General features: G+C 39.9%; 1 protein-coding gene across 2 annotated transcripts; it reads left to right on the top strand.

Moving 5' to 3' along the window:
* The first annotated feature begins 398 nt into the window (after positions 1-398).
* Positions 399-22,169, top strand: bace2 (beta-secretase 2). 2 transcript variants are annotated; one of them, XM_054794089.1, is made up of 9 exons: positions 399-880; positions 13,054-13,142; positions 13,222-13,438; positions 16,072-16,203; positions 16,402-16,536; positions 18,481-18,582; positions 19,710-19,859; positions 19,927-20,095; positions 21,079-22,169. In XM_054794089.1, exons 1-9 carry the CDS (start codon positions 584-586, stop codon positions 21,318-21,320), a joined length of 1,533 nt encoding a protein of 510 aa, XP_054650064.1. In that variant the 5' UTR covers positions 399-583; the 3' UTR covers positions 21,321-22,169. The 2 variants fall into 2 exon arrangements, with proteins under 2 accessions (XP_054650064.1, XP_054650065.1); XM_054794090.1 differs by lacking the exon at positions 16,072-16,203.
* The last annotated feature ends 914 nt before the right edge of the window (positions 22,170-23,083 follow it).

The following is a 23,083-nucleotide window of genomic DNA, read 5'->3' on the forward strand; positions in this document are numbered from 1 at the left end:
AAAGTAGCACCATATGGTGGACAAATATATAAATAAAAAATAGAAGGCCTGCAGTCGAAATTGAAAGGATTATATTTGTTGATGTTAAGATACATGTTTTTTAAAATAAATGTATATCCCCTTGCAAATTTCAGTCAACGTCATCACAATTTAAAGAATTTGATTGAAAAAATAGATTGTGTCTGCCGAATTCAGTCACATGGTTTCGTTAGTCTGGCCGCAGGCCACAAAGCTGCGATTGTGGGAATAAGGTAAACATTTCCGTTACGTTGATTCCAAAATAAAAGATACATATTTTAAACCTTACAAACAGTACAGTACTTTTGAACAATATATTTTAACTTGAAGACCAAATCCGGAAGTAGTATGGATTACTTTGTTTAGAAAGTTTGTGTAGCGTTTTTTTGCACGCAAGTTGCCACACTTTCTTTCAGAATGACGACGTGACTGGTTTACCTTTTGGTGGAGAGAAATCTGCAGTGATGGCGTTTCGATAATGGCCGAACTAAAATCTTAGGCGGCACACTTTAAACCTGGACACTCGCCGTAATTTGCCCTGTCACAACGACAGAATAACAACACGATGGCACCCGGGAATTATGCCCCGCTTTTGGCGTTTGCTTTAAGCTTCCCCCTCCTCGGCGTTAACGAGGCTTACCTCTCCATTCCTCTGAAAATCTTCCCGGGGAAGTACAACGTGTCCTCGGCGGCGGCTTTGCCCGCCGTCCGCCTGGTCGCCCTGGCGCCCGATGGGAAGGGTCTCTCTCTGGCCACCGACCCCAGCGGTCAAGTCAACTTTGTGGACATGGTGGGCAACCTGCAAGGGGATTCCGGAAGGGGATACTACATAGAAATGTTGATTGGCACTCCAGGACAACAGGTAATGTGTATTTTTTAAATGTAAAAACACCTTGTCATGTCCCTTGAACTATTTACATTTATGTATGTGTTATGTATATAGAATTTGGCAGTGGTGTCGTTTATTTTGATCATGCAAAACAATTTACATAGCAGCGCATGACATGTTTACACGTGTCCCAAAAAGAGTAGGAAGAATCAGAGATTAGTTTTGACAAAGTGAAATGATATAGTGTCAGAAACAGGGTGTATGTAGTATTTTTTATTCAACCCCTTTCTCCTTGTCCTTCTATGTCCCTTGTTCAATATTTACATTTCTAAGGAAATTCAATATATATCTGCAAAATAGTGTTTCCTAATCACTCACCAGGGGTACGCACTTTATTCTACTGAAATTAGTCAACCCACTTGAACTTATTTTCAAAATGTACAAACTTTCAATGGACATCCAGTTTCAAAACCAGGGAGTGTTTAGAATATTAGATGTGTTGAGCTCGTTGTTTTGCTGGTTTCTTGCAAACTTTTTCCATATGCTGTACTCTAGCATTTCCGCTCCAACTTGTTTGTTACCTTTCCGGAACCTGTTTTCGCTTTCATGCAGCTCCTCTGAGCGAAGGAGGAAGTGTGATTTACTGTAAAACGAATCTTGAAATGCACAAAACTGTATAAGTTAAATAGTTAAATATGAAGAAAGAAAGAATTTTTTTCTTTTTTCTTTTTCTTTTTCTTTTCCCTTCCCCCTTTTTTCTCTTTTCTTTTTCTCCTCCCCTTTCCTTAATATATATATATATATATATATATATATATATATATATATATTTGACTGTCCACTGTTTGACTGTATATATATATATATATATATACATACATACATACATACATACATACATACATACATACATACATATATATACGTATATATATATATATATATATATATATATATATATATATATATATATATATATATATATATATATATATATGTGTATATATATGTATATATGTGTATATATATGTATATATGTGTATATATGTATATATGTATATATATGTATATATATGTGTATATATGTATATACGTATATATATATGTATATGTATGTATGTATATATGTATATATATATATATATATATATATGTATATATATATATATATATATATATATATATATATATATATATATAGTATATATATATATATATATATATATATATATATATATATACTGTATATATATGTATGTATGTATGTATGTATGTATGTATGTATATATATATATATATATACAGTCAAACTTGTCTATAGCGGCCACTAGAGGGAGTCTGTAAAAGTGGCCGCTATAGACAGGTGGCCTCTATAGACAGGTTGGCGTCCAGTTTGAATGTTGACCAGTAGAGGAAAAAAAAGGGAAAATAATAATAACAATAATGTTGACCAGTAGAGGGCACTGCGGACTGCGGATAAAAGTTGTACAGCACTACTAGGCTTGTTATTATCATGGTTCATGGTTCATGGTTTTAATTCATCCTGAACATGCATATGAGTCAAACAGTAGCACATCACATAGTACAATTCACAATTTTGCATGTCCAAAAAGGAGTAGGAAGAAGCAAAGCTTATTTAATCCTACCCCTCATCAGTTTCACATCAGTTGCAATACATTTATTCACCTCTTGTTCTTCCAAGTGTACTTTGTAGGTCTACATGACAATGTAGTGCAATCATAGCCAAGGTTTTTACTTACTAAAGGGAAGCTAGAGGCTTAATAATAACTGATAGAATATATCCACGACCCACAGAACAAAGCTGTGCTAGTAATGTCTTACGCTTGTTTTTTATATTTTACTTTTTATACGGCAGTGTCATTACAGCTTTAGTTCATCAGGAAGTGACGGGAAGTGACGGTGGGCGTCCCGAGCAGGAGAGCTAGGCTCAGTGCTAGCTGTGAGTTTCGAGAGAGTTGGGAAGTGTGTTTATGTTGGCGTGGATGTAAAGTCCTGCAGTGTTCTCCGCTGTTAATAAAGCCATTAAAGTGCATCGACAACGTGAGTCTTTCCTTCCCCACAAGAAGCGGCATTACAGTATTGACCAGTGCACACCAGGAAATAAACGGTGTCATTTCTTACAGGCATTGCTTGGACAGCTATGTAGTGGGGCTTGTTTAACCTTTGCCTTGTGGGCAAGCAGGAAGGAGAGACGATGCTGAGAGATGTGTGTCTGTTCTGAGCTGCTGTCTGGTGGCCGCGTTCAAGAAGGCAGAAGAAACAGGAGAAGTTTCCTTCTTTGCTTTGGAGCTGAATAACACTGACAAGTTAACAGACTAGTAGCGAACGGAAAAGAAGACGGCTTTGTTTGTGTCGAATACAGAAGATGAGGACTTTGATGGATTTGTGGATGAGGTTGATCAAAAATAACGTGAGTACATTCTAAAATACTTCAATTAAGTACAACCGAATTCATTTTTGCTCCCGCTGCCGCATGCATGCTAGCGTATGTTTTTTTTTTTTTATTGTAGCGTCGCTGGGAGCACGTCCTGTTCCCAGCCTACTTTGCGGTAATGTTTTGGTGCAAATGCTCTAAAAGTTACATGTTTGACCAGGAAATAGCAAGCTCAAAAGAAGACGGCTTTTTTATGTGGAACAACTGACAGTTTGTGTGGATCTTGTGAATGATTGTGACTGAGCTAGGACTCAGTAATTAAAGTCTACACACGACGGCGTCATTGATTGAAAAACAAAACTTTTTCGTGCATGAAGCTTTTACTTGAGTTGGTAATTTGGCCGCTATATGCAGGCAGATATTGACCAAGGGAGACAAAATGGGTGGCTGCTGGCCGCGTTGGACAGGTGACTGCTATACACAGGGTCTATAACATGTAAATTTGCTGCGGGGGATTTTTCAGTGGCTGCTATAGGCAGGTGGCTGTTCTATAAAGGTGGCCGCTAAGACAGGTTTGACTGTATATATATATATATATATGCACATGTAACGAACCTGACAGAACATCATTGTGATGATCAAGACTCTTCTGCCTTGTATTTAGCAAACATCAACTGCTTGTATTGTTTTTTGAATTTGCTCATCTTTGTACTTTGTTTGAGTTCCTTACTCAATCCATTCCATAATTTGATTCCACACACGGAAATGCTGTGGGTTTTCAGCGTAGTTCTCGCGTTTAAATGTTTTAAGTTCAACTTTCCTCTAAGATCATATTTCTCCTCTCTGATTGAGAAATACTGTTTGAGTTTTTTTGGTAATGAGTTATTATTAACTTTATGCATTATTCTGGCGGTTTAAAAGTTTACTAAATCTGCAAATTTTAATATCTGTGATTTTAAAAATAGAGGGTTTGTATGTTCTCTATACTTGGTATTATGAATGATCCTCACAGATCTTTTTTGCAGTACAGTGAGGGAGTGAAGATTGCTTTTGTAATTATTTCCCAATATGTCCACACAATCCGTTAAATATGCTAATACTAAGGAACAGTACAGGATGTGGAGTGATTTTTGATCAAGAACATATTTTGCTTTATTCATTATAGATATATTTCTCGCCACCTTTTGTTGTATATATTTAATATGAGATTTCCAACTCATTTTTTCGTCTATTATAACCCACAGGAATTTATATTCTTCCACTTTTTCAATATCCACTCCATTAATTTGTATTTGATCGTACGTATCCTTACTGCTATTTCCAAATAGCATTATTTTAGTTTTACTTAAATTCAGGGATAATCTATTCCTGTCAAACCATGATTTTAACATGACCATTTCATCCTTGACCTTTTTAATGAGTTCTTGTGTGCTTTCTCCACAACAAAAAGCGGTGGTATCATCCGCAAATAAGACCAATTTTACATCCTTTGTTACTTTACAAATGTCATTTATATACAAATTGAACAGTTTTGGTCCCAGTATGGACCCCTGGGGTACTCCACACATGGTGTGTAAACTCCCAGATGTGTATTCTCCTAGCTTTACAAATTGTTTCCTCTTTTCTAGATAACTTTTAACCCAATTCAAAACTAATCCTCTTATTCCGTACCTTTCTGATTTTGAAAATAAGATATTGTGGTTAATTGTATCGAAAGCTTTTGTCAGATCCATGAATACAGCTGCTGCACATTTTATGTTGTCTATGGCAGTTGTAATTTCCTCCGTGATTTCGATTAGTGCCATAGAAGTTGAAATGTTGGCTCTGAAACCATATTGACTGCTAGCAAGTAGTTCATTCTTATTAATAAATTTGTCCAACCTATTATTAAACAACTTCTCCATAATTTTAGAGAATTGAGGTAACAAGGAAACTGGTCGATAATTTGTAAATTGATGTTTGTCTCCTTTTTTAAAAATTGGAACCACCTTGACTGTTTTCATTTTGCTTGGTTTTAAACGCTATCAATGAATATATTGGGGAAAAATACTTACATGTCCTATGGAAGTGAGGAAAGAAAAGATACAAACATCAAAAAAGTTAAGCGATTTGCCATCATTTCCTTATCTGGTGAAACAGAACATGAACACATTTGATTGTGTTACATGACAACAGCAGAACACTTGATTTAGCATCAGAAATGTAATAGTCTAAAGTCAAAACCAGCCAGAGGCTGGGACACTTCCTCTTTCAGTAGTGATACTGTATGTACCATACATGTATGTTTAATGTGGTGGCCCGTCGAAGGGGAGTCCACTTTGAACATCACGCTTTTTAACATGCCTGTGAATAATTTCATTCATCCACTGTAATATAACTGCAATATCAGTAAGTACAAATAAGTTAAATGCCATGTAGGTTCAAAATAAACAGTGTATTGATGATGCTTGACAGGGTGTTTAAATGTGCAATGGGTGATTTTGAGCTAAGTCTAACAAATGACGAAACAGTATTTGTGTTATGGACAGCATTGGTTAATCGATTGTGTGGAATTGGTTGTCCATGAATTGCATCCTGAAGCAAATAAGGCAAAAGTGGACCGCACTATTTAGCTGCAACCAGCAAGGGCGCTGTTGTTTCAGTCTGAAGCAGCAAACATGACTTCAGCATTATTTTGATCAATAAACCTCTGTAATCTAAAGAAAAGCGATAAGCACTATTAAAAAATTAGGGTTGGGAGATATTTTTATATACAGTGTTCCCTCGTTTATCGCGGGGATAGGTTCCCAAAATAACCCGCAATAAGTGAAATCCACGAAGTAGCCAACTTTATTTGTTTACAATTATTATGTATGTTTTAAGGCTGTAAAACCCCTCACCATACACTTTATACACTTTTCTCAACATTTTTTCACATTTCTCTCTTGTTTAAACACTCTCAAAGTTCAAATTTAGTTTAAATTTTAATGATTAACCTACTTGGTTGGACACACGAAATTATTAAGTTAGTGACTCACGCGTACTCACTCCTCTGACTGTGCCTCGTCCTGGCGCCGTTCGGCTGAAGCGTTTTTGTATCCTTGTTAAAACATATTGCTCCTGCCGTCGTCCTCCTGCTCGTCCTACTCCTTGAACCGATGATTCAGTTAGCCGGTTAGCTTCTTCTCCTAATTCTATTGGTTATTGGCGGTTAGCAAGCAGCTAATTAAAGTTAAAGACGTGTCTGTTCGTCTCAGTAAATATAGCGCCACAACAGTCCTGATTGGCTAATGGAGAACCTGCCCATTGTGTTCTGCATTCTGATTGGCTGTAGACCATTGTCAGTCAGTCTCCTTTGTGCAGGATTGCCTGTTTCCTGTTTTATGATTGCTAGCTGCTAGCAATTGTACATGCTGAATGAAGGCAGAAGTTACGCGGCTGTAGGGCACCTGGAATACTGTGAATGAATCTTCGGGTCATGGAGGACGAGGCATATGTTTTATCAAGGATACAAAAACGCTACAGGCTAACGGTGCCGGGAGAAGCCACGATCAGAGGAGTCATTTCATTGCTTTTGTTCAATCTCATAAGTTGGTCAATAAAATTCAAACAAAATTTGAACTTTGACATTGTTTGAACAAGAGAGAAATGTAATAAAATGTTAATGCCTGCCCGATTAAAGTGTCTAAAGTGTATGGTGAGGGCTTTTACAGCCTTAAAACATATATAATAATTGTACAAAAATATATATGTATGGCTGCTTTGCAGATTTCACTGATTGCGGCCTATTTTTGGAACCTATTCCCCGCCATATAAACGAGGGAACACTGTACATGCTAAGGTCCATACCCTATTAAAAATCCTAACGAGTGTCATTTGACAACACTAAAAGAACGAAACCATTCCTGTGTGGACATGCCTCCTTCTTCAGAGGATCAATACACTGGATCTTGCACCAGTTCCTCAGAATAGAGCCGTGCTACCCAAAATGCCTTCTAAGAAAACCTGAACAGTCCAGTTGCGATCGATTCGATGCCCTTCGATAGCAATGAACCGATCAAGATCATTTAGTCGGATGGCCATTGAGTGGTGGCTTTAGCCATATTTTCTAAAATGCAAGTACCATCATGCGCGGTGTAAGTGTGATGAAGTTTTTGTGCAACTTCTGAGACATTGAAAATAATGGTTGCTTTCCAAATTATGCAAGCAAATCCTTTGTCTAAACATGAATGATGTGGAGGACTGTAGTGTTTACAGATGATTCATCTCTAAGAAGGATTAGGATATGTTTTACAAAGCACTGTTGCATGAGTGGTGCACATGCCCAATAAGTGCAATGCTCCGTGTACGCTGGCTGTGTTGTTGCCCTCCAGAACTACAGGTCTTTGATAACATAACACCGTAGCGTATTGTATTATTTCATCAAATCACATCAGCTGTGGACCACAACTATATTGGGATAGTGTTGCGGGATAGTGCACGCATCAGCCTGGAGGTGTGTAGGTGCGCTTGACCCCGCTCACATGCTGCACTCACATGATGCTGGCCTGTGAGCACCATTGTTTCTTAGAAGGCAGCTGACACGGATTATGAGGCTCCCAAATGGAGCACGGAGCTGCCCCACAATCGTTTTCCGGATGATTATACAGAATATGCCTTTGTGATCTACTGTCATTTATCCTGCTTGATACGCAAAGCGCCCTAACAAGATCATATTAATGTTTAGGGGGGACTAAATGGTCCCAGAGGAGTTGGAGTGGGGATTTTCTCAGTCACTATTAAAAATACATGATGCTTAAGGCTGTTGTAGGTTAAACGCTAACAAAATCTGTGTTTGATAGGCTACTTAAAGTAATGTGGAATTGTCTTTATTAATGATTGGATCCAGAGGCCCGTGTCAGACTCATGATGCTTATCACTTGGTCTTATAGTTAACAGAGTTAAACAATGATATTGCTGCAAAGTCAAGTGTAATGAATCTTACGTTGCTATCATACCCTGTGATGTATTAGCAAAAAGCATTTCTTCTATTAGCATTTCATTTCAGCAGCAACATCCCCCATGTCAACAGGAAGTGAAATTTCTCCTTACTATATTCATCTTAGCGAGTCTAATTTGTCACCGCAAGATTTGTTAATAACGCTAATGATGCCTCGGCCCCTAAACACCCCTACCATTCCACAATATTGGGCTAAACGATCAGCGCTATTCACATGAAATTATAATGATGATGTGATTACACAGGCAGCAGTTGTTAAATGAGTCACTGCCTAAACGAGCCACTAATTGCTGCATCTGTTAGCATGTGGCAGAGTCGGGGCGACGTGTCAGCCGGCAAAGCTTCACAGCTGCTAATTGGTACAACAGGTAGCAGATTGTCGCAACAGAGACGCCACCAATTAGACAGCGAGTGCTCAACTGCGTGTGATCACAGCATCGCGGCTTATTGGGGAGACTGGCGTGAGGCTCAGTAGCCAAGATGAGGCAGGAAGCAGTATATTTGTGCCTTTTGCACAGAATCGAGTCAAGTGGCGTTCACACAGCGACAGGGAATGCCACAATCAGACAACTGCAATTACAATTGCAACAGTAGTCTAACATCTCCACAGTAGTGTATCAATGATTAATTTACTTTGAAATTAAACAGCAGAATGTATGCACTTTTGTACACATTCCTTGTGTTCTGTATTGCTGTTGGTTTTGCTATGATAAATATGACAGTTTATTGTGTATTTTATTTCATATTGGTCAATTTATTACTTAGTTATCATCACCACCGCACGGTGGTCTAGTGGTTAGCACGTTGGCCAATACAGGAACAGCCTGAAGATCGGGAAGACCTGGGTTTGATTCTCACATGCAGGTGAGGTTAATTGGCGACTCTAAATAGTCCATAGGTATGAATGTGAGTGTGAATGGTTGTTTGTCTATATGTGCCCTGCCATTGGCTGGCGACCAGTCCAGGGTGTACCCCGCCTGTCGCCCGAAGTCAGCTGGGATAGGCTCCAGCATGCCCCCGCGACCCTAATGAGGATGAAGCGGTATAGAAAATGGATGGATGGATAAACTTTGGTTTCACGTCACCATAACGGACGCTGAACGAATACATTTTTCTCATGAGAACTCCAATTAATCCATTGCAGAAATCTAAAAATGTTGACACAAACCACATTTTTATATTTTAACATGCAATAGCAATTCAAAACGCATAAACGCATATGAATGATGAATGAAAGGGATACATTAATATTTACGTTTACTTTACCTTCATTGAAGACGGGATTCTTGACCTGACTGCTCCCAAAGACACGATGTGGCAGCGAGATCAGCGCCTTCCACTTCAACACCACCTTCCTGTTTTGCCATTAATTATTTATTTGGTTTGGTTTGGTTTAGTTTATTTGAACATGAAGGTTACAGTGGAATACATCTCATGAATCTTTTTTTTTTTTTTTCACAGTTCTACATGTCCAAAAGTAATGTAATAGTGTAATAGTGTTTCTCACCTCAATAACCCAGAATTTTGATAAAGAGGGTGACAAACACAAAACAGGAAGGTGATGTTGCTCTCACTGCCACATTGTCTGGGAACTGACTGGGAACATCTTCAAAAGGTAAAAGTAATCTTATATGTTCATTTATCCCTTTTATTCCTCACTTATACGCATTTGGAATTGTTTATGCATGTAAATCCATCATTACGAAACTATAAAGACGTGCTTTGTCTTAACATTTTTGAGAGTCAACCGCTGATGACATCACAGACGGGCGACTGAGCTGACTTCCGATTCCAGCTGCAATTTTGTTAGTTAGCTAAAGATGCTAACAGGACGTTTTGTGATAAAGCTACATTAAGGACACAGTCGGACTCACGCAATGTATCAATAACATGGCAAGACGCGCGTCGTGTTGTATGCTAATCGGAAAATGTATGCAAAGCGAGACCTAAATTTTGACGAAACCGAAAAACAAAAAGCTAACAGAGGTTCCTCTGTACTGCATATACTATATTACCTACTAAATTACTATTCTGTTCAACTTGCATGTCACAAAATTCTGTAAAGGTATGAAAGCATATTTTTGGGACAAAAAAGACAAGCACCGTTTCAAAAGTACATATTTGGCAGCCGTATCGGATCATATGTAAACGATACCCAAGCCTGCCTGTCCCTCGCTTTTAACATGTACCGTGTTGGAAACCAGTACGTATCTGTACTGAACCGAAAATTACATGGACCATTACACCCCTACATATTTTCCACTCTGGCCTGTTTAGCCAGTTAAGACCTGTTTGAATGACTGTGTTGCCGTCCACAACACACAACAGGTGTTTTGGATGGCGCAGCCACAGCAGCTGGACCGATGCCAGTGCAGCAAGCAGGAAGTGATAAGCCTGACTCCTGCCTGACTCAGGGGCATCCTGGCCTGGATCGGTCTGAAGCCCATTGTTGGAATTACCTGCACCAAGGAGGTTATGTTTTCCGTACCACGACATGGTGTGAAAAGTGGACCGTGGATGAATCTGTTGACATTTTGGAGGGAGGGCTCACTTCTACATAGCAGTATCGCCATGCTCTTGGAACATTTCATCATACTTCTACGTTCTATGAGCTGTGAACACCAAGTACTAGTTAGACGGGTTTAGGTGACACGGCGCACATGGCACAAGGAAGTAGTTGAGTTGTGCGGTTGTCGACTTCATAACACGTGGAGTGTGCCTGTTCACGCAGCAAGAAGCGGAATACTGTGATCAGATAATGATATACTGCATATGTGTTGTTTCAACACAACAGGGCAGGAGAAAGGAGTCTCGGGCGTTACATTTCAGACTCCAATGACAATTAAGCTATGATGCTACCTCCGAAACCGGTCAATTTGTGAGTCGCCCCTGCATCCCGTGTTAGTGCTGTACACACAGAAAAGCAACACAACATAACATTGTTTAAAAAGCTGTTGAGGTGTAGCATAGATGTTTTTTTCCCCCCAGAATATCGATATTGCGACATCACTGTATTGCAATATTATTGCCATTGCACTAATATGGTGTTATGAATTACTCTGCATACATTACAGGCCAAAAGTTTGGACTCACATGACACAAGTGATGGTCCCAACCCCATTAATAAGGCAAGAAATTCCACTAAGTAAGCCTGACAAGGCACGTCTGTGAAGTGAAAACCATTTCAGGTGACTACCTCAAGAAGCTCATTGAGAGAACACCAAGGGTTTGCAGAGCTATCAAAAAACAATTATAAGACATAAAATATATGTCTAAAATATAAGACATATTTAGAGTAATTTCACCCTTTTTGGTTAAGCATATACGTAATTCCACACGTGTTCATTCATAGTTTTGAGAATCAGTCATGAAAATTAAAAAAAAAAAAAACGCATGGAGAATGTGTGTCCAAACATGTGTGTCTGTACACTTATAATTGTACACTGTACAATCTGTACACTTATAATTGTATTCCACAGATGTTTTGGGGTGAAATCTGCCACAACAAACTGTTTCTGTGCAATATGCATGTTTCTTTAAAAAATGAAACCTTGACATCTACTGGCCTGGCATGCAAATTACATGGTTTTATGGTTTTGAGTTATTTTTTGCCTTTGCCTTTTGCTTGTCAACACGTTTCTGGTGTGGCATCTGTCACTTCTATATGTTCACATGCACTAAATCGGCACATCTTCTCAATCTTTCCATTTTTCAGACTTGTGTGTGAAGTGCTCGTTTTCGTGCACTTACTTATTCGATCAATAGTCAAACGTGGTGTGCCTAGGAAACGCTCTGGGGCGATTTTGGTCATTTCAGCTGGTTTAGCTTTGTGAGTGGAGGAAAAGAATGCTGCGCGCTGCATAACTCACTTGTAGAAGCTGTCTGGTCAAATGGATAACAGCTCTGATGTTTTAATGTGTGTTTAAATGACATCTTCTTTGGTTCTTGTGGTTATGGTGCTCCTCAGAGAGATCGAAAAAATTATCCATTATGATGGTTTGCTTTGGCTGGCTATTTTTTTCTGCTACACTGTGAATGATTTTTAATTTATGGACTACGTGTCAATGACATCTAATTGTTATATGGACCTTCCATTCTTTCTTGATTAAATAAAGTGATTGTGCAGACGATTGCACCTCTTGTGTGTGTTCTCACTCACTGAAATATATTTATTGAAAGGCAATGAGAGGCTGAGAATACTTTTTATGTCACCATTCCACCGTTATTGTTGTTGTCTACTTATCATTGACCAACCAAACCCAGATGTATTATTTCCAGTCAAAGCCTGCCCCATGATTGATGGATGAAAGTTTATGCATAGCTGCATAGTCTGAGCCAATTAAGGTGTTTACATTGCCTTTTAAAAATCTGGTCCACTAAATTCATGCAATAATTGAGTGCATGTGAGCATACTGACAGAAGAGTCTGTGCAAACTAAGTGCTCTTTTGTGGTGAAAGCCTCAGGAATCTGTTAGGCATTAGGTTAATGTCCCCTGTCAGGGTGAGGGGCCCCTTGCACAAAGGTTTTAACGCAGCCTGCACTTTGTTGTAATAGTGAGAGAAACGTTCCTGGGCTCATTATTTCTTGATCATTAATTTGATGTGTAGAAGACGGTGTTATCTCAACTGCAGGTTAGCCTCTTGCCACGGCGTGCGTGACGCATGCGATGATCTTGTCTCCTTTTTCATTCTGTGACAAAGATCTTTGCACACAATCATACTTAAGGGTTTCCATGCCACCGGTAGTAGCCAGAAAGATAGACGTGAGCTCTGGGGTGGAGCTGCCAAAAGCTAATGTTTGTTAAAGCAACTCCTGTGGTGTGTGTCTTTCAGCTGAACATCCTGGTGGACACGGGCAGTAGTAACTTTGCAGTGGCTGCAGCTTCACACCCATTTATTACCCACTTCTTCAACACTGCGCTGTGAGTATATGGGCTTTTCCTGCGTTGACATTATCAGGAAACGTCACAGTGTGTGTTCTAATATGACTACTTCCTGTAGCTCCACTTCCTTCAGCTCAGCCGGCCAAACGGTGGCTGTCAGGTACACCCAGGGCAACTGGATGGGTGAACTGGCCGTCGACATTGTCTCCATTCCCAGAGGCCTAAATGGTACCATCACTGTCAACCTAGCCGCCATCTTGTCGTCTGAGGGCTTCTTCCTCCCCGGCATCAACTGGCAGGGCATCCTCGGACTGGCCTATCCCATGCTGGCTCGGGTGAGACCACACTGAATGCGGAAACCTTACAAGTCACAATGAATGTGGAGAAAATCATGGATCAATCAATCGTGATAATGGCAATGCTTTTATTTGTTTGGGAGATGCTTAACATGTTACATTGAAGAATATCACAAGCTTATACTTGTGTAATTCAGTATGTCTGGAGAGGTGTAGGAAGTAGTAGTGATGAAAGAAACGGATACAAGAAAAAAAACAAGTTCCTATAAATATAAATAAATTAGTACAAATGAATGAATAAGTAATAATAATAAATAATATAGAAATATAATTAAAAATAATACTAAATAAACAGTTATTACAGTTAGAATATTCTATTTCTATTTTATTGTATAGTACAATATTATAAGGTCAATTATCTTGACTGACGTTATACCATACACAGCAACCTCCGATATCGTAACCGATGATCAGTTCTGGGATGTTGGTTGACCTCTGATTTCTTTGCTTTTCAAAAGAGAAAATATCAAAAAAATAATAATATAAAAATAATTTAACCGCCGTATATTAACACCTAACAAGAAGCTATGTATTGTAATTGTGACAAGCAACGGACATGTGACGCCTTTGCAATCGTGGGCACGCTACAGCCCGTGGGCCACACAAGGCTCCCGAGAACAGTAGATTTGCTCCACCATGCAGTTCTTAAAATAAATAAAACCGCAAAGGAACTTGTAAAAGCCCCAAAAACATTGATACCACAAATGTGTATAATATAATCTTACATTTGTTCAGTGGTGCCTTCATTCTTACAGGACACATGTCATCGGACTTCTCTGTTTTTTGAGGCATTTTTTTCCAGAAAATATGTGAATGAAGTCCAGATTTTATGGACTTTATGGACATTCCAAAAAGTTGAAAAAGGGAATCGGTCATGAGCGGGAATAATTCACAATTTAGTCAAACTTGTCTATAGCGGCCAGTAGAGGGAGACTGCAAAAGTGGCCGCTATAGACAGGTGGCCTCTATAGACAAGTTGGCATCCAGTTTGAATGTTGACCAGTAGAGGAAAAAAAAAAAGAAAAAAAAAAGGAAAAAAATAATGTTGACCACTAGAGGGCACTGTGGGACTGCAGATAAAAGTTGTACAGAACTACTAGGCTTGTTATTATCCATGACCCACAGAACAAAGCTGTGCTAGTAATGTCTTACGTTTGCTTTTAATATTTTACTTTTTATACGGCCGAGTTGTCATTACAGCTTTAGTTCCTCAGGAAGTGACGGGAAGTGACGGTGGGCGTCCCTGTGGAGCTGTGAGTTTGGAGAGAGTTGGGAAGTGTGTTTATGTTGGCGTGGATGTAAAGTCCTGCAGTGTTCTCCGCTGTTAATAAAGCCATTAAAGTGCATCGGCGACGTGAGTCTCTTCTTCCCCACAACAAACGGCATTACAGTATTGACACACATTGTGCACATTGTCTCACACCAGGAAATAAACGGTGTCACTTGTTACAGGCATTGCCTGGACAGCTATGTAGTGGGGCTTGTTTAACTTTGCCTTGTGGGCAAGCAGGAAGGAGAGACGAGATTGGAGGTGTGTGTGTTCTGAGCTGCTCTCTGGTGGCCGCGTTCAATAAATAAAGTTGGCAGAAGCAATAGGAGAAGTTTCCTTCTTTGCTGGAGTCAGGTCGCCCTTACTACAGTTCGGAGCTGAATAACACTGACAAGTTAAGCGAACGGCAAAGAAGGCTTTTTTTGTGTCGAATACAGAAGATGAGGACTTTAATGGATTTGTGGATGAGGATTGATCAAAAATACCGTGAGTACATTCTAAAATACTTCAATTAAGTACAACCGAACTCAGTTTTGCTCCCGCTGCTTTTTAAAAACATATGCTAGCATGGTTTTAGCGTGCAGGCAGTATTGTATTGTATTGTAGCGTCGCTGGGAGCACGTCCTGTTCCCAGCCTACTTTGTGGTAATGTTTTGGTGCAAATGCTCTTAAAGTTACATGTTTGACCAGGAAATAGCAAGCTCAAAAGAAGACGGCTTTTTTATGTGGAACAACTGACAGTTTGTGTGGATCTTGTGAATGATTGTGACTGAGCTAGGACTCAGTAATTAAAGTCTTCTTCAAAGGCTTCATTGATTGAAAAACGAAACTTTTTCATGCATGAAGCTTCTACTTGAGTTGGTAATTTGGCCGCTATATGCGGTCAGATATTGACCAAGGGAGACAAAATGGGTGACCGCTGGCCGCGTTAGAAAGGTGACTGCTATACACAGGGTCTATAACATGTAAATTTGCTGCGGGGGATTTTCAGTGGCCGCTATAGGCAGGTGGCCGTTCTATAAAGGTGGCCGCTAAGACAGGTTTGACGTAGTTGATAACGTGATGTTTCTACTTATGATTTGGTGTAAAACATTGTTTAACGATGTTAAAAGTGATTACCATAAATACAGTACATAATGATAAAGCACAGCACCATCAGCCACTCAGGACATGGGTCAAAGGCCTGCACCTTAGTGTAAATAAAGAGATTAAATGAACTTCATTTTTTATTGAAAATGTCTGGGAAATTTCTGTTGTATATGAAAAAACATTAAAAACTTGCAAATGTCAACCAGCACAAATTAGTGATTGTGTGTGGGGACTTTTTTTTGTCTCTTACCAGCCAGATTCATCAGTGGAACCCTTCTTCAACTCTGTGGTCAAACAACTCGGCATTCCTGATGTCTTTTCCCTCCAAATGTGCGGCACTGGAATTTTAGCCGGCAGCTCAGTTGATACTCCGGGTGGGAGTCTTGTGAGTAGTCAGCAGGGGCTTTGATTTAAAAAAATAAAAAAAGAATGTTAAATATCAAAGGGATGGATTGTTAGAAACATTTTTTTGCAACACGCGCTCATCCTTTCTAGTATTAATAGTGCCTATCTAGTGGAGGCACATACTCATAACTGTTGGGTTTGTAATCCTTATTTTAAATTGCAAATTTGTGTGTTGTAGATCATGGGAGGGGCTGAACCAACTCTGTATCGGGGGTCCATCTGGTACACCCCTATAGTCGAGGAGTGGTACTACCAGGTAGAGGTTCTAAAGCTGGAGGTTGGTGACCAGAATCTGGACCTGGACTGCAGAGAGGTGATCTGTTCACAGCCGATTGCTGGATTTGGTAAAATACCACCATGCAGAGTCACTATAAGACGTCATGTTGTAACAACACCAAATCACCAAAACACCACTAGGACCGAACCCTTCCGCGGGAAGCTTTCAGGTGCAATGATTAAAAAAAAAAATACACTTTTATATATATACACAAATACACAAATTTTATGTAAATGCATATCAATTTCGGAAATAAGGGCCATTATTTTATTTAAAAGAATAATATACACCTACAAATCCCGTAGTTTTGGCATTTATATGTTGTTTGTTGCAAGCGCGACCCGTCCCACTTTGTTCGACGGTCCCTGAACGCACCATCGTGCGCACGCTAACGTTCTCTCATGCAGCACAGATAGTCTACTACTGTATTTTTACCGTTTTTCTTTCAACTCATATTTGGTGTCAAATGCTGATACTATGTTGGAATGCATAAAGGTAAGTTTGGATGACTTATTGAGCGCTAATGTGCCCATTTGTCTCAAGTTAATTCATGCTAGCACACTGCCTTTTACCACACACGTCAAACAGCGATGTAATAATCTCTCTGGAAAACTCCAGGTTTGTACTGGTGGATGGTGGGTCTGCATTAATTTTTTGCTTTTAATTTGATGTTGTTCATGTCTTAAGTTTTACACAATACATAATAAATAAGATTAATTTGATTGCTATAATGTACGAACTTCCCGCTGGTCCGCGGGAGATTTGTGGGAACACAAGCCGGTCCGTGGGTCAAAAAAGGTTGGGGACTACTGTGATAATGGATATATCGATTTACCGTAGGCTTAAAAAAAACAGGTCGGACACTGAGTGCGAGCAGTTAATTAGCAGACGCGATTATGAATGAGGGCACAAAAGTAATCGTTTCTAAGCCGAATGCCACAGTTCCAGTGTGGACATGACAGTCAACGCTTAATGTGGGGTTTGATCGAGGGAGTAAATATTAAATGAAATATTGCAAAACTGTGCACGTTCACAGTGTCGCTCGCTACATTGCAAAAGAAATGCAACCTTTCAATACGGCTGGAATTTCCTGGGAGATCTCAGCAACATTGCATTGTAGTTCACTGTCTTGTCTGTTTTTATCCACCTATTGCGTTGCTGTGTGTAGTTATTTTGACACCATGACATGCCACAATGATCATTGAATAATATTAAACCAAATGATGATAAGGTTTTAAGAAAAGGTTGACATTATCGATTAGCGTTGATAAATTTTAGCACAATTATCGACCAGCAAAGATATGTGTAACATAGATACTTTTTCTTTTTTCTTATTTTTTACCGGTGACGCCATGGTGGCAGCCTTTTATAAAAAAAATAAAATAAAATAAAAAAAAAATACTTATTATGTATTATTATTATGATACATGTATTATTATTTCTTATGTAGTATTAAAATTTAAGTGGCCTGTTATTTATTTATTAATTAATTAATGTATTTATTTATTTGTTCATTTATTCTTGTTATATTTTCTTAACTCTCCTATAAGTGATTAAATTTTTAGGACACTTTTACAGAGCTGCTGGAAACGTGAATTTCTCTTGGAGATAAATAAAGTATCTATCTGTCTGTCTGTCTGTCTGTCTGTCTGTCTATCTAGCAGCTCTGTTCTACAACTATTATCATCCTACTATTATCAGTAATATATTCTATCAAAAAGGTTCCCGACCCCTGACTCAGTTGTTGGAGGTAGCTGAGGTCAACATCCAGATCAATAGGTTCATGCTCCTCGGGCCACACTTAACCTTCTTCATTTTTTCTTATATTTGACTAAGAACCATCACATGATGCTTGTGGTGTCTAAGGCCAAAAGTCATATTGGCTCCTGTCAGTGCTTTAAATCCAACCTTGATGTTCTGTCACTCACGCAAGGTCTTCCATTGGAGTCTGCTCCACTCACAAGCTATGCTTTCTTTCAGTACAACATGGATAAAGCCATAGTTGACAGCGGCACAACACTCCTGCGACTCCCCGTCAACGTCTTCAGTGCAGTGGTGGACGCCATCACACGCAGCTCTCTGGTACGCCGCCGTCTTCTCCACGTTGACAATGATGAAACACGTTGTCAAGAGCAAAGGGATGCACAGGGGAGGATGGCGCGCAGTTTTCTCAGAATTCTGAATCATATACTCTACCTAGCTGCTACACTACCAGTATAGAGTATCTCACATAAGTAAATTTTTAGGACAGTCTATCTTCTCAAAGGACCATACTATAGAAATGAAATTTGGATATACTTGAGAGTATATAGAGTTGTTGCTTAATTTATTGGTATATATGTTTATGTGTTTATGTTTCTTATGTTCTTATTCTTTTTTGTGTTTTCTTTCTTTTCTTGGGAGAATGAACAGAATAAGATTTTCATTGCATGGTATAACTGCTGTTTTACCATGCACATGACAATAAAACTCTCTTGAATCTTGAGTAGTCAGTGTACAGCTTTTATAGCGCTATAGATTTACTATCCACTGATAATGAGTCAGTATAAGTGGGGAGCGATATAATTGTGTTTTGCCTACAGTGGCTTACACGAGTGCTGCTGCGGGAAATGAATTCCAACATGTACTGTGACATTGTGAAGGAGAACACCATCTCCTCCCTTGGGGTGGCAGTTTTCCAACATGATAACAAGCCCAAACACACCTCCAAGATGACAAGTGTCTTGCCGAGGAGGGTGAAGGTGATGGAGTGGCCAAGTAGGTTTCCTCCAGACCTGAACCCAACTGAGCACCAACACCCACCAGCTCCACCAGTGACGTCACCATGGATGAGTGGAAGAGGATTCCAGTAACAAGAATTCAATGCCCAAGAGGATTAAGGCATAACAATGATTCCCAGCGTGAATATTGACACCAAGGTCAAAATATGGACATGTTGACTGTGAGGTGTACTCACTTGTTGCCATCTATTTAAACAGTAAACGGTGGCTTTGTGTTGACTCGCAGTGGACTACTCTAAAATAGACATTGGTTTGCTGTCTTTTGATATGAAGATATACTGTCACAGCAGTGCTAGCTGAAATAAGAGGGTACGTTATTTGAATTTAGCTGAACGTACAGTACATTCCAATTGACTTCATCAGTGACTCCAGATAGAAGCCTCCAAAGTTGTTGTAATGCTGCACTGACATTCTCTGTCTTGCTTTCAGATCCAGGATTTCTCCTCAGGCTTCTGGGATGGGACCAAGCTGGCATGCTGGATGAGGGGAGATACCCCGTGGAGGTTTTTCCCCAAACTGTCCATCTACCTGAGGGACACCAACACCAGCGAGTCATTTCGCATCACCATCCTGCCTCAGGTACCTTAATGCAAGCACAACCATTCCTGAAAAGTGAGTCTTCATGTGTTTCTCTTGTGTGTTAAAGCTGTACATCCAGCCAATCACAGACGTAGACGGCACACTGGACTGCTACCGTTTCGGAGTGTCGTCGTCCACTAATGGCCTTGTGATCGGAGCGACGGTCATGGAGGGTTTCTATGTGGTGTTTGATCGTGCCCAGCACAGACTGGGCTTTGCTCTCAGCAACTGTGCAGGTCAGGCTACACACAGAACATATTGTACATACCGGGCTGCCTTCATGCTAACTTACTAACTGGTTAAACTATAAACTATTCAACAGCAAGCAGAGGAAACTGAAGCTCTGTCCAGACATGGGACAAAGATGACTTTTGTTAATTATTAGATAAAGAGACTTGTCTGAATATTAGCATGGATGAGCGATTTCTGCTTCCTGAGATGGCACATTTGTAGCGGTAGTGGTGTTATGTCCCGCTCTGACCCACACATAAGTCTTTTTATTTTTAAACCTATACTATGGATTAATAGGAGAAAGTCTGTCCATACGCATGAAAATGCCGTAAACACTCAATTTACCTATACCGCAAGAGAACAAGGCATTAATTGGAAGCAGGCGATTATTTTAAAAACTTTATTAAGGAGTGCATGAAAAAGTGGATCTCTTTGACCACAATTATTAACAAGTATATTGCAACACAGCCTGAGCACAACCAATGTTGTAATAATGGTAAGGAGTAAACTGCGCAGCCAACATTAATACCGCTGATGAGTTCATTGTAAACAACAGTATTGCGAGTGGAACACACATGAGTTTCATACCAACAGCTGAGCAGCGCGGGCAACATTTTAGAGCGCATGCAGGGGTAAATAAAGCTTCTGGATGCTGACCAATCAAGATACTTCAAATGCATCAACTGCCATCTTGTGTAGTTAATTAAAAAACAACAGATGTTAATGCCAGTGTTTTTAGACCCAGCGCTAATTACTGATCCTGGTGGGGGTTTGCTTTTGGAGAGCACTAGAGGAGACTGTGTGCTTAATTGAAGAGAATTTACAGTATGTTGCATCATTCTGCATTTTATGTTATAATTACATGTACAAAACCATCTTAGAACTGTGAAAATTCTGAACTGTGTCTTTCTGCAGCTTTGCACTTAATCATCTTCAAATAGCGTCTCTCGTCTAAAAGAGTGTGCAACAATGTGACGTGTCTCTGCAGTAAGCGGCGGAGCGCCTCTCTCAGAAGTTGCCGGGCCCTTCTCAGCAGCCGACGTGGCAACCGACTGCTCGGGCAGGGCTCTGAAGGAGCCACTGATCTGGGTCATCTCCTACGGTCTGATGGCCGTCTGTGCCATCATCCTCATCATTCTGCTGCTGCTGCTGGTCCTGCCCTGCCGGCAGCGAAGCTACTCGGGGGAAATCACCGACGAGTCCTCGCTGGTGCGCCACCGCATCAAGTGACTGAGAGGGAATGCGCGGGCGGGGGGCCAGGGGAGCGCTGGCACAGAGGTGGACAAAGGGGTGAGACTGCGCACACAGGTGGACACAAAAGTGTCAACGACCTTAGCTAGGATTAATCCTTCTGATAAACTCTCACAAGACACTGGACAATGACCTTGTGGTAAGTCTTATATGAACTCTGGATTGGTCAACAGAAAACACTTTAACAGCAGTGAATGAACATCTTCTGAGCCATCATCACCAGGAATGACCTTCACTGACAAAGCAATATTACAGATGCCATTATTGTCCTTGATGGGATGTTTACCCCCTACCCCCGCTACCCTGCTTGGATAGTGAAATCGGTGTCAGGAAAAGATGCTTAGACAATCACTGATGCTTTTATGTCATGTTTACTGCCTGTGGTGCCTCGAGGAGCCTCTTTGATACAGAGATTGTGCGCTTTCAGAGTCTACAAACAAAACAAATGAAAGTACCACTAAAGTTCCCAAGCTATCATAGTGTTGCATCAGGACTGTGCCAAAAACCACCACTCCAGCTGTCCAATCAACACAGACCTCAGTTCAGTTCATGCATACAGCAGTGCCTTCCCATTTTTACTTCGTTTATGACCAATGAGGGTTTGCACTTGTAATGTGATCAATCTTTGGGAGCAACGGTAATAATGTATTTACTAATTGTGTCTCGTGTTCAAGTTTATATTTAAATCCTGTTTCTGAATGGGAGTGTTTAGAATGCTTCAGATTTTTTGGCACATGCTGTACAACTGCAATAGTCCAAACCAAAGCATATTTATAACTGACAACAGCACAGTCATGTATGATCGAAGCTTAAATGACCTGCAAATCATGGCTCATTGTCAGCTGCTTCTTTTGAAACAATGAACGTATGTGGATTAAGATGTGGACTGTAATGGCATCTAGTGGATGAACTAAACATTGCAAACAAATGACAAAAAGAAAACGAAGGTACTGTACGCAGGTGTCATTTAAAGTTCACTTTTTTAGGAGTGTATTTTTAAGTACCAAAATGATAAGTGCTGTAGAGGAAGATGTGTGACAGTATGTGACGCATATGTCAATGCAAGTTTAGGATAGTCACTTTTTGGTAAAAAAAAAACAAACAAACAAACAAACAATGTTCTTTGCTTATGGAGTCATTGTGGAGACAACAGTATATCATGCACTGCCGTGGCTATTTTAGCATAACGTTGCAAATCAACTAGCATCCTTTTTCGCCCATCATGCTGTAGTTTGTGTTATTTGCTATCAATCGTGGAGTAGTTTTGGAGACACTGCAGAATATTGTGCACTATTGTGACTATTCTTTGTGTGTGTGTGTGTGTGTGTGTGTGTGTGTGTGTGTGTGTGTGTGTGTGTGACTATTCTAGCATAACACTGCAAAACAATTAGCATCTTATTTTGCCAGCATAGCCCAGTATGCAGTTCCGGTTTATTTGCTTTAGCTCACGTGGGATAGTTTTGGGACATATGCTTCACTGTATTTTACCATAACTGCAGAACAAGCTTAATTCATCAGCATAGAATACAGTTCATGTTGTTTATTTTCTATCGGTCATATGGAGTAGTTTTGGAGATGCGGCAGTATATCATGCTGCGTTGTGACTATTCCAGCTTGACACAAAAGCAAAACAAGCGTGTTATTTTGTCTAGCATAACACACAGCTCATGTTCTTTATTTGGTCGGTCTTGTAGTTTGGGAGATAGGGCAACAAATGCACTGCAGAGACCTTTGTTGTTTTT

This window comes from Dunckerocampus dactyliophorus, chromosome 12 (genome assembly GCF_027744805.1).
Source record: "Dunckerocampus dactyliophorus isolate RoL2022-P2 chromosome 12, RoL_Ddac_1.1, whole genome shotgun sequence".
Taxonomy (NCBI): domain Eukaryota; kingdom Metazoa; phylum Chordata; class Actinopteri; order Syngnathiformes; family Syngnathidae; genus Dunckerocampus; species Dunckerocampus dactyliophorus.

What these genes read in the sequence shown, in the direction of transcription:
- bace2 (XM_054794089.1), top strand. Translation starts at nt 584, where the DNA reads ATGGCACCCGGGAATTATGCCCCGCTTTTGGCGTTTGCTTTAAGCTTC. An exon ending in ATACTCCGGGTGGGAGTCTT is followed by an intron (nt 16,204 to 16,401) that starts GTGAGTAGTCAG and finishes TGTGTGTTGTAG; the next exon opens with ATCATGGGAGGGGCTGAACC. An exon ending in CCATCACACGCAGCTCTCTG is followed by an intron (nt 18,583 to 19,709) that starts GTACGCCGCCGT and finishes TCTTGCTTTCAG; the next exon opens with ATCCAGGATTTCTCCTCAGG.